This window comes from Schistocerca americana, chromosome 1 (assembly GCF_021461395.2).
Source record: "Schistocerca americana isolate TAMUIC-IGC-003095 chromosome 1, iqSchAmer2.1, whole genome shotgun sequence".
In the NCBI taxonomy this organism is placed as follows: Eukaryota; Metazoa; Arthropoda; class Insecta; order Orthoptera; family Acrididae; genus Schistocerca; species Schistocerca americana.
The window spans coordinates 173,668,868-173,687,403 of NC_060119.1; the positions used below are offsets into that span (position 1 = coordinate 173,668,868).

General features: G+C 44.0%; 1 protein-coding gene across 1 annotated transcript in view; it reads right to left on the reverse strand.

Moving 5' to 3' along the window:
• The window catches only part of LOC124602299 (protein singed wings 2), a 443,654-nt gene extending 425,383 nt beyond the window's left edge, over positions 1-18,271 (reverse strand). Inside the window, exon 1 of the mRNA XM_047136347.1 lies at positions 18,167-18,271. Within this exon, the coding sequence (XP_046992303.1) occupies positions 18,167-18,201 (35 nt within the window). The 5' untranslated portion in view covers positions 18,202-18,271. The remainder of the gene's footprint in view (positions 1-18,166) is intronic.
• Positions 18,272-18,536: the final 265 nt, after the last annotated feature.

The window sequence follows — 18,536 nt, forward strand, 5'->3', positions numbered from 1 at the left end:
GCGGCAGAGTGCAGAAAATATGTATGCCTACACATGAAGAATAAAGATGTAAAATGTTAATAGCGTTTGTTTTATTTAAAATGCTTCACGAGAATTTAAGTAAAAAGTTTGGAGGCGTTATTTTTCAGCACGCCATCGTAATTTCTTCAGAATAGCCTGATTAAATTTGATTACATTCCTTTACGTTTATTTTACTTTTGCTGATGTTTTTTATAGACACTATCCATTCTGTTCAACTGCTTTTCCAAGTCCTCTACAGTCTCTTGACGCAATTGCAACGTCTTCGCCTAAGCTCAAAGTTATTAATTCTTCTCCCTGAGCTTTAACGTTGTTTCCTAATTTCTCACTTTTTTCTGTTACTGCTTGTTCACCATACAGTTTGAAAAACATCAGGGTAACTACAGCCCTGTCTCTCTCCAATGTCAACTCCGCTTCCCTTTCATGTTCTTTGATGTACATGATTGCTGGAAGCGGTAGTCACGAGATGGTATGGTTGCAAGAAGACCGGGCTTCAGATGGCCACAAATCCTACCGAGAGGCGGGACCACCGTATCCGGCGTAGGGCTCTGGCGCATCATAGTGAGTCTGCAGCAGCAATTTGAGCAGTATTTGGCACCACAGTGACACAACAAATTGCTACATTTCGGTTACTTCGAGGACAGCTCCGAGCCGTTCTCCCTCCTTGCCCCCTTAGCGTGCATTCCACTGAGCCCAAACCATCGCCATTCGCGACCTCAGTGGTGTCAAGCGAGAGCTCATTGCAGGTTATGGTGGAGGTCTGTTGTGTTTTCTGATGAAAGCTGGTTCTGCCTCGGTACCAGTGATGGTTAGAAGGTGGAAGCTGATGACTTGCAAACAGCCTGTCTGCACGCTAGACACACTGAATCTGCACCTGAAGTTATGATCTGGGGTGCGATTTCAAATGACAGCAGGAGCACTCTGGTGGTTATACAACGCATTTTGATTGCAAAACTGTACGTCATTCATGAAGAGCATTCCCAGGGGTGTTTTCCAACTGGACAACGCTCGCCCACATACCACTGGTGTAACCCAATACATTCTTACAGTGTGTCGATATGTTCCATTGTCCTGCTCAGTCACCAGATCTCCAATTGAGCACATATGGGACATCACTGGATGACAACTCCAGCGTCATCGACAAACGGTTATTATTGTATCAGCATTTCACATCTGCAATGGTTTATCTAGAACTTACATTTACCTGTTTTCTTGTTCTGTTAGTCATTTAATATATGCGGAACAGTTGTGCGACGCGACTGAGGGTATATTTCAAAAAAAGAAAAGTAATTCAGCAGACAGCCGCTAATACAGCAAGTATTTTAGTGCCGACTTAGATTTCACCTTTCAGTGCCTAGTCTCAGCACGTTTAAACCGAGAAATATATACTCGTCAAGTTTGTGGCACCACATGTTGCTATACGAACTAAACGCGTACGTAGATTCTAAATTAGAATCTACCTATGTATGTTTTAAAGTCGTATAGCGATATGTGATGTCACAAGCTTAGCGAATCGATATTATTCGGTTTAAACGTAATGAAGAGATCTGTTTGATAAGTGAACTCTAGATCTGCAACAAAGTACAGGTTGGACTTGCTACTATTGATAAATTATGTTTCCTTTTTTGAAAAATTAAACTGATGATTCGGAAATGTTCCCACCTATCAGCATCTGCCTTCTTTAGAACTGGAATTATTACATTCTTTTAGAAAACTGAGAGTGTCTTGTCCGCCAAAAAGTGGAATACTTTTGCATGGGTAGCTCTCCGAAGGATTTCAGTAATTCCGAAAAATGGTTCAAATGGCTCTGAGCACTATGGGACTTAACATCTGAGGTCATCAGTCCCGTAGATCTTAGATTTACTTAAACCTAACTAACCTAGGGACATCATACACATCCATGCCCGAGGCAGTATTCGAACCTGGGACCGTAGCTGTCGTTTGGTTGTAGACTGAAGCGCCTAGAACCGCTCGGCCACAACGGCTGGAAGTAATTTCGAGGGAATATCGTCTGCACCAGGACTCTAGTTACGACCTCGGTCTTCCAGTGTTCTGTCAAATTCTACTAACGGCACCACTTCTCCCATCTCATTTTCGCCGGCCGGTGTGGCCGAGCGGTTCTAGGCGCTACAGTCTGGAACCGCGTGACCGCTACGGTCGCAGGTTCGAATCCTGCCTCGGGCATGGATGTGTGTGTTGCCCTTAGGTTAGTTAGGTTTAAGTAGTTCTAAGTTCTACGGGACTGATGACCTCCGAAGTTACGTCCTACAGTGCTCAGAGCCATTTGAACCAACCATCTCATTTTCGTGTACTTCCGCTTTCTTTCTCATAATTATGACAGCCCTTCTGCCCCAATTAACTCTGTTTTTAATGGAACAAAATGTGAATGCCTATTTGTCAGATTGCATCTCTAATACTCCTTCAGTACTTGATGCAAGCATTCAACTTGTTCGTATCGCCGTGTAACATTGTGCGGGTAACGTGTGACGGATGCCTCCAGCCGCCTCTTGACACGTGTGCTCCGCCAGACAACGTCGCTACCTGCGGCCGTGTACACTTCACACTGTACACTGTGCAGCTACAACAGCGACTGTAAGGATTTACTGTGAGTCCACAGCGGCGCCGCGGGAGAGCGTCGTAAGTCTGCCCGGCGCTATTCGCGGCAGCATAAAGTCGCTGCCCCACCTCCGTCGTTACACGAGCCACCTTCACGGTCGCTACACGGAAGCCAGCGCGCAGCTTGTTGTCGCTCCAGTCGCTACAGGAGCAGCCTCAAAATTAAGACTAACGAAGATCTCCGGCAATTAAAAGAACAGTGCTCTGCGCTTTCTTTGTAAGAAACTCTGTGGCTGGTCGGACTCGTTGGAACTTAATCGCCAGTAGTGTTGGGCTGTTGGAATTTAGTCGCCAGCAGTGATGGAAGTACTGTTGGGCACCTGGAGGAGAACAGCCGGCAGTGATGGATGTTGGGAGAGAATAACCAGAGGTGATGGAGGTTAGAGGTTTGAAGTGTCAGCTCGAGCGGACGACCTGGACGTATGTCCGTCATGGAAATGTTATTTGACGATGATTATACAATTTTCTGGAACTGGATGTCACGGACGTTTATATATTATATAATTTTTGAACTCGTTGCCACATTATTAAGGTAAATACATTGTTTGCTCCGCAACAAAATCTTTCCTTTGCTAACCATATCCCTATTAGAAGGTAGTGCCTTCAGTAGTTAGAATCTTATATTTAGCTGGCAGTATTTGCGCTCGCTGTATTGCAGCAGTTCGTGTAAAGACGATTTTTGAGAGGTAAGTGCTCAATGAAATGTATAGGTTATTGTTAAGATTTATTTTTAGTCAGGGCCATTCTTTTGAATTAATTATTTGAAGTCAGGTTGTTATTTTTATTTTATTTATTTATTTATTTTTTGAGCAGTCAGATTGCGTTGCGCTAGAATATTGTGGGTCAGTATTGACATAATAAGATTAAGTAAAGAGAAAGCAGGCTCAGTACCTTCAGTTTTAGGTAGAAGCTTTAACTTTCCATTTCATTCTGCGATTGAAGTACAGACACATGCAATAAACCAAAACTGCTTTGTTTTAGAACAGGAGCCTAATTTTACCTTACGGGGAAGCCGGTGTAAAAACAGCAAAAAAACGACGTTTGACGGCACTGAGACAGGTAGAAAATTAATTGCCTCAGCCGCATAGACAGTTCTTCCATGACATAAATAAACTACTTATAATAGTGAAGTGTTGATTACTTTCAGGAAAATGTATAATTTAAATAAAAGAAAAGTTTCACCAAACTGGGAGACGGGCTTCAATCCGGGCGTCCAGCAAAGAACCGAAACTGACGTCGAAATTTTTTTAATTGACGAATCTCACTGCAGAATTTTGTTTAAATCCGTGATCTCCAAACGCTAGCCTCCTTACGAGTATCGGTTGTCGCCCACAGAAACTTTCTCTGTTGTAAATTTAGCAGGAGTTTCTACAGGTAACGTACAGGGGTGGACAAAAATACGAAAATGCCAAAAACACAACACATTACAAAGTCTAATATAGTGTACGGGAACTGTTGACAATCACAACAGAGCTCGAAAGTGGAACACAAAGGCTCAATAATACTGAGATCTAGTGACTGTGGGGGCCAGGGAACATGCGACGGTTCATCCTCGTACTCACAAAACCAGTCATGGACGAGGCGATCTGTGAGAACAGAGCATCACAATTGCCGAACAACCACCGTGCCGTGGGAGGGACGGAGTCAGCCAAAAAAATCATACAACCTTGGCATGAGATCCACGAGACACCACGATATGGCTGCCCAGATCATCAGCTTATCCCCCGTCATAATTCATTCTCGGGACGTAAACTCGGCCAGAATTTGCAAACTATCTGAAACAAGACTCATCTGACGAAATTACTTTCTTCCATTGCTCCATCGTTCAGGTTATATTTATCTGGCACCACGTTTTCCAGTTACGGGCATTTGTATCTCCGATGAGTGGTTTTGGAATTCCATCTCGCCCATGAATTCTCTGCTTCTGGAGCTCCTATCGTGTTGTTTTGGTTGTGACGGGGTTTGCGAATGCGACATTCCGTTCTGCGCTGATTTCTGTTCGAGGTCTGTTCAAAAATTTACGGAACATTCGTAATTTAGCGGTAATAGTGTGTTGGCATTCCTGCACATTCCTGTATTTCAAGTATAACTGCCGGAAGGTTAATTGTTACATGTCCTCATTATTGTTAAGTGGTATAACGAGAAGAACGTTGTGTCACACAGCTGGCTAATTTCTGGATGGCAGAGTTAGAGGAGCAACGCGGCACAATTAAATTTTACGTGAAACTCAAGAAAACCTTTACATAGACACACCAAACGATGCAGGAAGCCTACGGTGATGAGCGCTTAAGCCGTAATCACTGTTACGGATGGTTCACACGATTTAAAAAAAATGGCCTGATAGAAAATAAAGATGACCCTCGTTCAGGACACACGTGTCAGGAACGTCCACCAAACTGCAGTTGCCGATCGAAGACTGACTGTCCAAGAGATTGCAGAAGAATGTAACGTTTCAGTTGGACCATGTCATGAAATCTTGACACACCATCTTGGAATGCGTCTTGTTGCCGCCACGTTCGTCCCACGGCTTATGAGTCGAGACCAGAAAGACCTTCGCTTCATAATCTGTGAAGAGCTTTTGGATCGTGCAGATGAGAAGGAGACGTTCCTTCAGAGAATCATAACTGGCGATGAGACGTGGGTCTACGATTACGATGTTGAGACCAAGGTTTAATCATCACGATGGGTCGGGTCAGGTTATTCCAGACGAAAATGCTCGTCAGGTCAAGTCAAATGTCAAAACCATGTTGATAGTTTTCTTTGACTTTGAAGGATTACTTCATCGTGAATTCGTGCCACAGGGTTTAAAATGGCTCTGAGCACTATGGGACTTAACATCTGAGGTCATCAGTCCCCTAGAACTTAGAACTACATAAACCTAACGAACCTAAGGACATCACACACATCCATGCCCGAGGCAGGATTCGAACTAGCGACCGTGGCAGTCGCGCGTTTCCGGACTGAAGCGCCTAGAACCGCTCTGCCACCGCGGCCGGCTCGTGCCACAGGGACAAACTATTAATCGATGCTACTATTGGGACGTCTTGCGACACCTGAGAAGGAAACGGCCTGAGATGTGGAGAGACAATTCATGGCTCGTGCATGACGATAACACACCCGCACATTCATCCCTGTTGGTGCGTGACTGCTGCACTAAAAACGAAATCACCGTGCTGCCTCATACTCCATACTCTCCAGACCTGGGCCCTGCGGGCCTATTTTTTATTTTGAAAGTTGAAAACCTTGTTTAAAGGACAAAGATTTGCAACGATAGACGAGGTAAAAGAAAATTCGCAGACGGCACTTCGCGCGATCCAGTTAGAGGCGTACCAGGACTGCTTCCGGAAGTGGAAACGACGTTGGGAGCGGTGTATCAATTGTGGGGGAGAGTATTTCGAAGAATACCGGGCACAATAAGTAGAACGTAAGCGTAGAAAAATTTTGTGGACCGATTTCTGAAATTTTTTTGAACAGATCTCGTAGCTGTTCCGTTATTCTCCGTCACAACCCTCTTCAATGACCGTCTATCACGACCACTTGACACACCGTTTCGTCCACATTGTGACTTTGCGGATGATAACTTTCTGCTTTCCCAGCCTGCGGTATAAATCTTCGAAGCGGTGCCTCTCGAAACACCAAACACCTCGACTACCTTAGTTACGAAAGGAGCCATCATATGAGAACCAACAGTTTGCCCATGTTCGAATTCACTTAGCTCTGACATAATGCACTCACAACTACACAGAACACTCTTCTGACAGCGACCGCCACATGCAACATATTGTGGACACAGCACAGCAAAGTTAATACTGCATCGGTATCGATAAGCAGACGTCCCGAGAAACGATGTCTATTGTGAATTCGCTTATTTTGACATGGGCTGTATTTTAAAAAATGATAGCTAGGCTGGCAACTAGAACCTGCTCTTCCTTTATCAATAAATTCAGAAACATGTTAACGTATTCTACACTACTGCCCATTAAAATTGCTACACCAAGAAGAAATGCAGATGATAAACGGGTATTCATTGGACAAATATATTATAATGGAACTGACATGTGATTACATTTTCACACAATTTGGGTGCATAGATCCTGAGAAATCAGTAACCAGAACAACTACCTCTGGCCGTAATAACGGCCTTGATACGCCTGGGCCTTGAGTCAAACAGATCTTGGATGCCGTGCACAGGTACAGCCGCCCATGCAGCTTCAGCACGATACCATAGTTCATCAAGAGTCGTGACTGGCGTATTGTGACGAGTCAGTTACTCAGCCACCATTCACCAGACGTTTTCAATTGGTGAGAGATCTGGAGAATGTGCTGGCCAGGGCAGCAGTCGAACATTTTCTGTATCCAGAAATGCCCGTTCAGGACCTGCAACATGCAGTCGTGCATTATTGTGCTGAAATGTAGGGTTTCGCAGGGATCGAATGGAGGGTAGAGCCACGGGTCGTAACACATCTGAAATGTAACGTCCACTGTTCAAAGTGCCGTCAGTGCGAACAAGAGGTGACCGAGACCTGCAACCAATGGCACCCCATACTATCACGCCGGGTGATACGCCAGTATGGCGATAACGAATACAGGCTTCCAATGTGCGTTCACCGCGATGTCGTCAAACACGGATGCGACCATCATGATGCTGTAAACAGAACCTGGACTCATCCGAAAAAATGACGTTTTGCCATTCGTGTACCCACGTTCGTCGTTGAGTACACCATCGCAGGCGCTCCTGTCTGTGATACAGGGTCTATATCTACATCTACATTTATACTCCGCAAGCCACGCAGCGGTGTGTGGCGGAGGGCAGTGCCAGGGCAGGTAACCGCAGCCATGGTCTCCAAGCTGATATTCCACGCTGCTGCAAACGTCGTCGAACTGTTCGTGCAGATGGTTGTTGTCTTGCAAACGTCCCCATCTGCTGATTCAGGGATCGAGACGTGGCTGCACGATCCGTTACAGCCATGCGGATAAGATGCCTGTCATCTGGACTGCTAGTGATACGAGGCGGTTGGGATCCAGCACGGCGTTCCGTATTACCCTCCTGAACCCACCGATTCCGTATTCTGTTAACTCTCATTGGATCTCGACCAATGCGAGCAACAAAGTCGCGATACGATAAAGCGCAATCACGATAGGCTACAATCCGACCTTTATCAAAGTCGGAAACGTGATGGTACGCATTTCTCCTCTTCACACGAGGCATTACAATAACGTTTCACCAGGCAACGCCTGTCAACTGCTGTTTGTGTATGAGAAATCGGTTGGAAACTTTCCTCATGTCAGCACGTTGTAGGTGTCGCCACCGGCGCCAACCTTGTGTGAATGCTCTGGAAAGCTAATCATTTGCATAATACAGGTTAAATTTCGTGTCTGTAGCACGTCATCTTGGTGGTGTAGCAATTTTAATGGCCAGTAGTGTATTCTTCGAAGTATTGCTGCAAGTGCGGATGCTTGCCTGTCTCTAGGAAAGATATTCGCATCAGCAACGTAATCTCTATGGGATGAAGAGGAAGATGTGATAAGAAAATGGAACTTCAACTACCTGAATCACATCATTATTACCTCAGTTCTTTTAGAACTGTGTTGGTACAAAGGGGAAACAGTGCTTTAGCAGAGTTACGTGTTTGGTACAGTCTTCTGTACTGGTATCAACTGTTCACATACGAACTTAATATCCAACTGAATGGAGTTAAACTCATATTCGCCTCTGTCTGCCTCCTCTACTGACATTGCTTTGAAATACTGATGAATATACACTCCTGGAAATTGAAATAAGAACACCGTGAATTCATTGTCCCAGGAAGGGGAAACTTTATTGACACATTCCTGGGGTCAGATACATCACATGATCACACTGACAGACCCACAGGCAAATAGACACAGGCAACAGAGCATGAACAATGTCGGCACTAGTACAGTGTATATCCACCTTTCGCAGCAATGCAGGCTGCTATTCTCCCATGGAGACGATCGTAGAGATGCTGGATGTAGTCCTGTGGAACGGCTTGCCATGCCATTTCCACCTGGCGCCTCAGTTGGACCAGCGTTCGTGCTGGACGTGCAGACCGCGTGAGACGACGCTTCATCCAGTCCCAAACATGCTCAATGGGGGACACATCCGGAGATCTTGCTGGTCAGGGTAGTTGACTTACACCTTCTAGAGCACGTTGGGTGGCACGGGATACATGCGGACGTGCATTGTCCTGTTGGAACAGCAAGCTCCCTTTCCGGTCTAGGAATGGTAGAACGATGGGTTCGATGACGGTTTGAATGTACGGTGCACTATTCAGTGTCCCCTCGACGATCACCAGTGGTGTACGGCCAGTGTAGGAGATCGCTCCCCACACCATGATGCCGGGTGTTGGCCCTGTGTGCCTCGGTCGTATGCAGTCCTGATTGTGGCGCTCACCTGCACGGCGCCAAACACGCATACGACCATCATTGGCACCATTCGTCTCTCCATTCACGCCTGTCGCGACACCACTGGAGGCGGGCTGCACGATGTTGGGGCGTGAGCGGAAGACGGCCTAACGGTGTGCGGGACCGTAGCCCAGCTTCATGGAGACGGTTGCGAATGGTCCTCGCCGATACCCCAGGAGCAACAGTGTCCCTAATTTTCTGGGAAGTGGCGGTGCGGTCCCCTACGGCACTGCGTAGGATCCTACGGTCTTGGCGTGCATCCGTGCGTCGCTGCGGTCCGGTCCCAGGTCGACGGGCACGTGTACCTTCCGCCGACCACTGGTGACAACATCGATGTACTGTGGAGATCTCACGCCCCACGTGTTGAGCAATTCGGCGGTACGTCCACCCGGCCTCCCGCATGCCCAGTATACGCCCTCGCTCAAAGTCCGTCAACTGCACATACGGTTCACGTCCACGCTGTCGCGGCATGCTACCAGTGTTAAAGACTTCGATGGAGCTCCGTATGCCACGGCAAACTGGCTGACACTGACGGCGGCGGTGCACAAATGCTGCGCAGCTAGCGCCATTCGACGGCCAACACCGCGGTTCCTGGTGTGTCCGCTGTGCCGTGCGTGTGATCATTGCTTGTACAGCCCTCTCGCAGTGTCCGGAGCAAGTATGGTGGATCTGACACACCGGTGTCAATGTGTTCTTTTTTCCATTTCCAGGAGTGTATATTTAACTCCTCACTGTTCATATATCTTCAATAGCCATTGGTGTGCGGGTATTGTGGTATCTATAACATGTAAATGAGTGATGATTACGAAAGAAGAGAACAAAAGAGCCTCAAGATGAAGAGAAACGGAGTTAAAGATTCAGTTTCCGCATAATTGTTGAAGTGTTAGATTAATATACTCCCAATATCAAATTATCTGATGATAAATTGGTATTATATCTAGTACTTTCTACGAACACCATAAAACTGCAAAACAGTAGTTATTTCCTCAGTGGAAGATATCACTGATGTGTTAACATACAACTGGAAATAATGTAACAACGTATCATGCACTGTAGGTCACCATAAAGCAGTTGTGCGAAATTCACGACAGCGTCAGAGTCCATTGCTTAGTAGCATGCATTTAGTAGAGAAACATTTGCTATTAAAACTGGATACTAGCAGTAATTTGCTTGTTTGGAGTTGTTATGCTATCACTTTGTGGTTGCGTTTCCACGATGTCGCAATCACAGGCTCTATCCATCTAAGAAGTGCTGCCAGAGGATTTTGGTAAACATAGAACAATGCATTTCTCTTTTCAAAAAGGGGTCAGATTTGTAGATCATTTGGGTCCACTCACCCCCTTGCAAGCCAGTTTTTGATGTTTCTCAGCACGTCACTGGTTTATTTGTTTAATATACTGGTTCTTGGTCCTCTAATAGATTACGATTTCTCTTGGGCCGTGAAGAGAAAGGATTATGGTCTTCACTTTGCGAACGGAACCAGAGCCATGCCGAGGACAGCAAAAGTAAGACTAACGAGGTCAAGAGTGCATTTAAATACCTGCAAGTAGCATAAAATTATGAAGCAAATTCAATTCCATTATTTAGTTCTGAAGTACCGGGCTTGATCCAACTACACATAAAGAAAAAAATAGGACACAGGATACAAGGTGGTGTATATATAAAGCCTATAACTCCTAGACAGGCTGGTCTGTGGTATGTCAAATGGCAGTGAACTTACGTTACGATTCCAAATATTACTGTGAATCTTTCTATGGTGGAGGTTTGTAAAAAGAATGAATCCCTCCACACAATAGGACACCACGTGAGTGAGATCTCCATTGTGTACTCAAGTACGGGTTGGACACAGATTATTCACAGTTAAATACAAATGCCACTCTGGAAAGGTTTTACAGGAACATATTTTCCACACGTGTGTGCTGTTTTTAGCGTGGAATAAAATTTACGTTAGTCAAGAGGAATAAAAATGCTAATAAATATTTATACTTAATTTTGTGCCACTCGTAGCCTGAGTACGTCCACGGAGAATTCCATGGGAGAACAGCGACTTGCACAGAAACACTTCATTCCCATTGCTGACGTGTAACACTAAAATTTCGAGTTGTACTGCGACATTCTCTGGTTTGAGAGCCCAATGGGCAGTTTCTGCAGGACGCGTTAAAGACTTCGTTCATGAGAGGTGACTATCACCGAGAGTCATCGCCGCTAGTCACCTGGCCAAGGTTTGTCGCAGCGGCGGAAGCCACAAAGACAGCAGTTGCTGCCCACAGAGGCTTCCCTCTGCCACATGCAGCGCGACCATCGTTTCGTACCTTCAATGTTGCGAACTATGCCTGATAATAATATGTGCTTTTACACCCAGGTTAAAGTCTTCCTGCCAATGTTCCACTTGCCTCAAAACTGTAAATAATTAACGCAGGAAAATGGCTTTCAGATAATTATTTATGTAATGCGTTATTGTCTTCAGAACTCTATTAGACAACAAGTGTCTGGCTCAGTTGTTAGATCGGTTACTGCCGCTACAATGGAAGGTTATCAAGATTACAGTGAGTTTGAACGTAGTGTCATAGCCGGCGCACGAGCGATGGGACACAGTATCCCTAAGATAGCGATGAAATGGGGATTTTTCTTACGGCCAATTCACTAGTGTACCGTGAATGTCAGGAAACCGGTGAAACATCAAATCTCAGACATCGCTGCGGTCGGAAAAAGATCCTGCAAGAACAGGACGAATGATGAATGAAGAGAATCTACGTGACAGAAGTGCAACCATTCTGCAAATTGCTGCAGTTTTCAATTCTAGGCGATCAACAAGTGTCAGCGTCCGAAGCATTCAACGAAACATCATCGATATGGGCTTTCGGAGCCGAAGGCCCACTCTCGTATCCTTGATGACTGCACAACACAAAGCATTACGCCTCGCCTGAGCCCATCAACACCGACACCGGATTGGAAACATGGCTGGAAACAAGTTGCCTGGTTGGACGAATCTCGTTCCAAATTGTGTCGAGCGGATGGACGTGTACGGGTATGGAAACAACCTGCATATCAGCAGGGGACTGTTCAAGCTGGTGGAGGCTCTGTAATGGTGTTGATCGTGTGCAGTTGGAGGAATATGAGACCCCTGACACGTATAGATACGACTCTGACAGGTGACATGTACATAAACATCCTGTCTGATCACTATGCTTCCATTCATGTCCATTATGCCTTCCGACGAACTTGGGCAATTGTAGCAGAACAATGCGACATCCCACTCGTCCGGAATTGCTACAGAGTGGCTCCAGGAACACTCTTCTCAGTTTAAACACTTCCACTGGCCACCAAGCTCTGCAGACATGAACATTATTGAGCATCCCCTTGTACTCTAACGGATTTATGGACAGCCCTGCAGGATTCATGGTGTCAGTTCCCTCCAGCACTGATTCAGACATTAGTCGAATGCATGCCACGTTGTGTTGTGGCACTTCTGCACGCTCGCTGGGGCCCTACACGATATTAGGCAGGTGTACCAATTTCTTTGGCTCTTCAGCGTATATAAATAGCATCCTCGGGAGCTATTAATGATGAGAAGCCTACAATATAGCCCAAGAGCCCCGAACGCCACGTCTGTGATTACTCTGAACACGACCTACACTTTTCAAACCACTGCTGGCCCACCAGTTCAGTAACAGTCAAGTGTAGACGCCTGAAGTCATACTTGTTTTCGATAAGACTAGTTTTTCTGTACGTCGCTATCAGCCCTACCCTGCAAGCTGTAAGCTAATTACGCATGGCGGTTGGTGGAGAGGCAGTACAAGAGCATCGGGCCGAAAAGCATAGTAATAGAGGATCACAGAATGGAGGTAGGAAATGAAAAGTTACTTTCCGGTAACGTCCTGTGCTCTACCTCCCTGTTTGAAGATTAACAAGGGGACGCCACAACATTCGGATCACGGGTTTACTTCAAAGTTTGTGCACTTTTAGTAGTCCGTTAGGACAACGTAATCTGCAAGTAGATTTCGAGAAAACTGCTAAAGCAATGTCGGTGTGTTACGACATTGAGCACGAGGTAGTGACGATCGTGTATTTGGCGTTCAAGCTCCGTAATCGGTGGATCGAGTGTCGCTCATCTTTCTTTTTTTTTAATTTATATTTTTTTTCGAAACCAGTCGTATTTTTTCGTATTGTTACATCCGAAAGGTAATATGACGAAAAGACACGTGTATTTGCAAGAACTTTTATTGAATTTCCAAAGTTATTTGGCTGTTTACTAATTTTTATTATTACATCGAACATTATGTGACTTTTATTTCTGTGAGCAAGTTGAAAACTGTATCAAGTGGATTCAGAGTTGCTCATATTTCATTGACAACGAACGATAAATAGCTTCTCGTGAAGATGCTATTAAATTACATATACTCACACATAGCCAATTTTCGGTACCGATATTTAGCAAATATTACGTTATGCATCGTGTACGTCCAAATTGTCAGATTTTCTGGCAGATTAAAACTGTGCGCCGCGCCGAGACTCAAACTCGGGACCTTTGCCTTTCGCGGGCAAGTGCTCTACCATGTGAGCTACCCAGGCACGACTCACGACCCGTCCTTAGAGCTCTAATTCCGCCAGTACCTCGTCTCCTACCTTCCAAACTCCACAGAAGCTCTTCTGCGGAAGGCAATGGTACCGAGTTCGAGTCTCGGTCCTGCACTCAGTTTTAATCTGCCAGGAAGTTTCGTATCAGCGTACACTTCGCTGCAGAGTGAAAATCTCATTCTGTCGGAAAAAAGATAAATTTTTCAAAATATCAAGGGCCTTTGTTTTTACTTAGGAACTCCAAAGATCCCTTGCACATACGGGAAAATCGCAGCCATTCGATGTAGTGGGTGCCGTTTTACTTTATATTTTCTGTGTCCGTATGAAAAACATCATTCTGCAATTTGTAATGTCTAAAGCAAATCCGACGATTAATCGTATGTTACCCTCATATTCTAGCACATTGGAAGCATGTAGACGCGAAGCAGTTCCGGGTACTCACCCGATTGGAGGTTAAGGATTTTCGGAAAATTTGATGCATATGGCCATTTACTTGTCGATAATTGTTAATACAAATTTGTTGTGATAGTTAAAATTAGCAAACAATCAAATAAAATTGGGAACAAATACATATGTCTTTTCACCACGTTTCCTTTCCATTGCAATACGTAAGAAATAATATGACTGGTGTTGAAAAAAATATCTGGAACGTTGCTTTTTCCATAACTCTGGAAAAAAAGTGTCTTTATCTAGACCATTACGACGTTAATTACCATGATGCCATCTGATGCACAGTATCCAGAACACCGGATGCCTTTATTTTGAGACCATTCGTAACATCTCTATAAAACGATTTACAAAGATTGTAGGTGTAGATGACGCTAAATAATCACTCTCGGAAATAGAGTGTCTTACACACACGAAATAACTACTTCGTATCTGTGAAGTATACAACGATGCAAAGAAATTCGACAATGCATAAAACTTACCAAAATAATCGCACTTAACTGAATACATATCCTTGAACTCCTTTATCATCTTTTCCATTTCTTCTTGTTTTGGTGGAGAAAGTAAACAAAATAGGTATTAGGATTTTCACTGTGTATACGGATCTCACGAGAGAAATTAAATGCACATGAAAATATGGTTACTAATTATTTTACCTACAGTTTTGCTAGAAACTGCGATAAGATAAACTGTATATGTAGAATTCGAAATGCGAAGTTACTATGTAGTATTTGTTCCGAGAACTAGAGACCCGCTTACATTAAGTAGGACTCTATTGATTGCTTCGCCAAAAAGATACAGCGCATATTCTTCTCACATCACAAGGAGATAAGACTGTTACGCAATTTCCGATGTCAAAGGCGTGAACAATTTGATCACAGCGGCGATGATATAATGAGATGCTTTCTACGCTCTGTCTCTGGCGTGGTTTTATACATCTAATATCGATTTCCAAACAAGAATGAAGCCTTTCGTAGCGACTAAAATGCCTTCCTGATAGCGCAATGAACTGCTGTAGGAAACCTACAACAGTACTACACTGCAATGTAACAGATAATATTTACAAGTAATGATATCAGTAAACAGTGGAGTCAGCCACTTGTGGCAAATTTGAACATTAACGAACTACCATCAGAGAAATGCTATGTCAACTGTAAAAACGTTCAACGCGAAACAGTTTACAGGAAAAATACGAAGTAATTCTCGCGTTTATCATCCTTATAACGTACTGTTTTGGGTGACTGAACGAGCCAAATATCTCGAATTTGCCAGCGACGTAAGTCCTGGGAACGTGTGTTATTGCAGATATGAAAAAGCGTAGCCCTCTGCCCGGAGAGTTGTGGATTGGCACAGAGAGTTGTAGAACAGCGGCGAGTGCACAACGGCGAGCTTATAAGGCGCCGGGTGTTTTGGGGACAAGGGCAGGCGTCGAAAACTAAATATGGAAAGTAGTTGCGCAGGAATGCGTTGTTCTGCGACGCAAGAAGAAACGCCGACTGTCGGATCAGGGAAACAGAAAAGGCAATTCGCTTCGTACCAACCGCATATCGAATGTAGAACCAGAACTCTGAATACAAGGTTCGCGAAGACGATTTATTGGACATCAACATGCAGAAAATTATTTGTAGTAATCAGTCTACTAAAGAATAAACTATCATTTTTATGTTACAACGTCACGAGCTATGTTCGACATATTTAAATGTTTCCCAGAGCCTTTCTAACTGAGCGAATTTTTGTTGTTTACTTGCACATCGTTCAGATGACAAACAAAAATGAAACCTTCGATGGAGTCAATTGGATTGCTGTCTGTGTTAATCTGTGCAGAAGAACAGAAGGAATGTGATTACAGCAGGAGGAAACTGGCCTTTTCAGGATCGCTAGATTAACACTGTTTCATAAATGGATAACTTTGGTAATTAGCGAGCTGCTGGTTCTAATTTAGATTTTACAAATTACAGCAAACCCAGTGAATAATAAAAGAAAAATTTAGAAAAGAAAATGAAAACGTTATTCAAACGCAGTATGGAAACGTGCGTATTCTACACGCTCGGAGATCGATATAATCTTTACATTTGAAGAATAAAAGAAAAAGAGTTTACTTCAAACTCAGAATAGGATCAAAGTTGCCGTTCAACGTAGGGATTCTCTCATATAACACGAAAACAATGAATACTTTTGTTGAATTTTCAGCATTGTGTGGTAACAGTCAATACCGCAGATGATGTAAAGCGAGCCACGTATTACAGTAAAACATTCATCAGTCGAAACAGCGAAAGTAACATGATTATGGCTTACAATAAAATGCAGTTAAGCTGCATCGGCTTAAAATGTGTGAAAACATTATGAACACAACCTCATGAACATGCATCTTTTGCTGTAAACATGCGCAACTCCACCTACTGATAAACCAAGGTAATGTTAAGTTATCACTCCCATCGTGTGCTTACGAGATAAACGATAAATAAGTTACAATGTTGTCGCCTGTCAAGAAGATAATAATAACAAACAAAACTTTTTTTATGGAACGTCAGTTGCGTCATGTTGTTTGTACAGGGGAAGTTCAGAATATCCACAGCCAACGATCAGCAGCGGTAAATGCCGAAAACACTTTTCTACGTAAGTTTAAATAGTAAAGCTGCTCAATGTGAACATTACATTTGTTATACTCGTACTGTTGCTCACTGAAAACGATACGAGACGCTGTATCTCTTTTTTTATTGTTGTAAAAACCGGATATATCGTTGACGTCACACGTAAAGAATTTTCTAAAAACGTGCTAAATGAGCCAGCAATTGTAACGAAACAGTCAAATGCTTACAGAAGAAGCATGAGCGATCTTCCTGATGTTGTAACGTTAAAAATCGCTGGTTTTAATTAAATATATTACACCGCAGGAATACAATACATGTTCATCAACATTGCACTCTTCCGTGTCTTTATTAAGGATCCTTAGTAAATTTTAATATGCGTACAACAACGTTTCTGCATTTACAAGTTAATTTCGTATAAAAGAGCGGGTAATTATGAACTATTTTGTTTCTCTACTTCACTCGTGAGCATACGTGTGGAAGAATTTGAGTTACTCGAAGATTGGTATTTATTCACTAGTACTCACGATTTTTCGAACCCTTATCCTACAGGTATCAGCCGAAGTTGAGAATGGAAAAGAAAGTTCTTTAACAACCTTCTGATATATCAAAAACTATTTTTAAACAGACATTATTTTCGGATTAAAAGTAGAAGTTTGCTAATATTGTGCGGAAAGTAATTCGATTTTAATTTATTTTTCCAGTTTGTGATAACGATTAAAAAAAATCTGAAAAAGGAAGTAAACTAACAACAACGGAAGAGAGGCTACAAAAATAAAAATGTCACTTAGGTACACAATGGCAGATGTGTAGGTAATAGTGTCACAGTAAGTATACGCACAGAGCTTCACTAAATTTTGAGTGATGTATCACAACAGTCACAATCCTACATCAAAACATAAGAGATGAATAATTAAGCAAAAATATTTTTATGGCGGAAAATAAATATTTATCTCCCTTTTACTTCTATAGCCGAACAGTTGAATTTTATTCTTTGCACTTCAACTTTTATCGATTCTGAAGATACAAGGCTCCAACTTCGTAAGCATAATACAATAATCGATTCACAACGAACACTGCACCCTTAAGTATATCTTGAGAGCACGAGACAGGTTGTCCGTCCATCAGCAGGTATGGAGACACAAGACTGCACATCGATTCCTGACTTTTATGAGTGATGAAAAAGCCTTGTGACGTCGCTGTAAATATGGTTACTTGAATACAGATATAAAAGATAAATAGAAGCATTTGTTTTCTGTCGTGCAAATGTTAGCTGCTGACGTCCGTATCTCCTCCACCCCTGTAGAAATTGCACAAAAAGTTAAATAATACGTGTATCAAAACGTCGTCGCCTATCCGGCGAACCGAATGCAGTCGCGAAACACTAGATAAAATTATTCTTGGTAAGAATTACGAATTATGTGGGTTCCTGTCTAAATCGATGCCGCTAGCCGTGCCAGTAGAGGGAAGCGTTAGCGAGGCGGCGCGCCTACCTGAGAAGGGCGAGCAGGAGGAGCGCGACCCGCATGGTGCGGCGGCGCCGAGTGTCTGCTGGGCTGTCCGCCGCGGCGCTGCCTCAGCCTGGCCCGCCGGCCGGCGCCTCGCGACGCGCTCACCCGTGTGCGCTCCCGCCGCCCTCACGACCCATACTGACAGCTTCCCCCGCGCCACCGCCAGGGTGCTCTGCCAGCGCGAGCGCCCTCACCGGCATTTGTTTCAGCGATGCAACAGACGCTTAACCGCAGTCTGCGAGTTACGAAGAGCCGACATTGCGGCGGTCTGGGGCTCGCACAAACTGTGAGACATCAGAAGCGAACGTTACGAGCAAATGCTGGCAGTACCTGAACTCATAAACGTATCTAT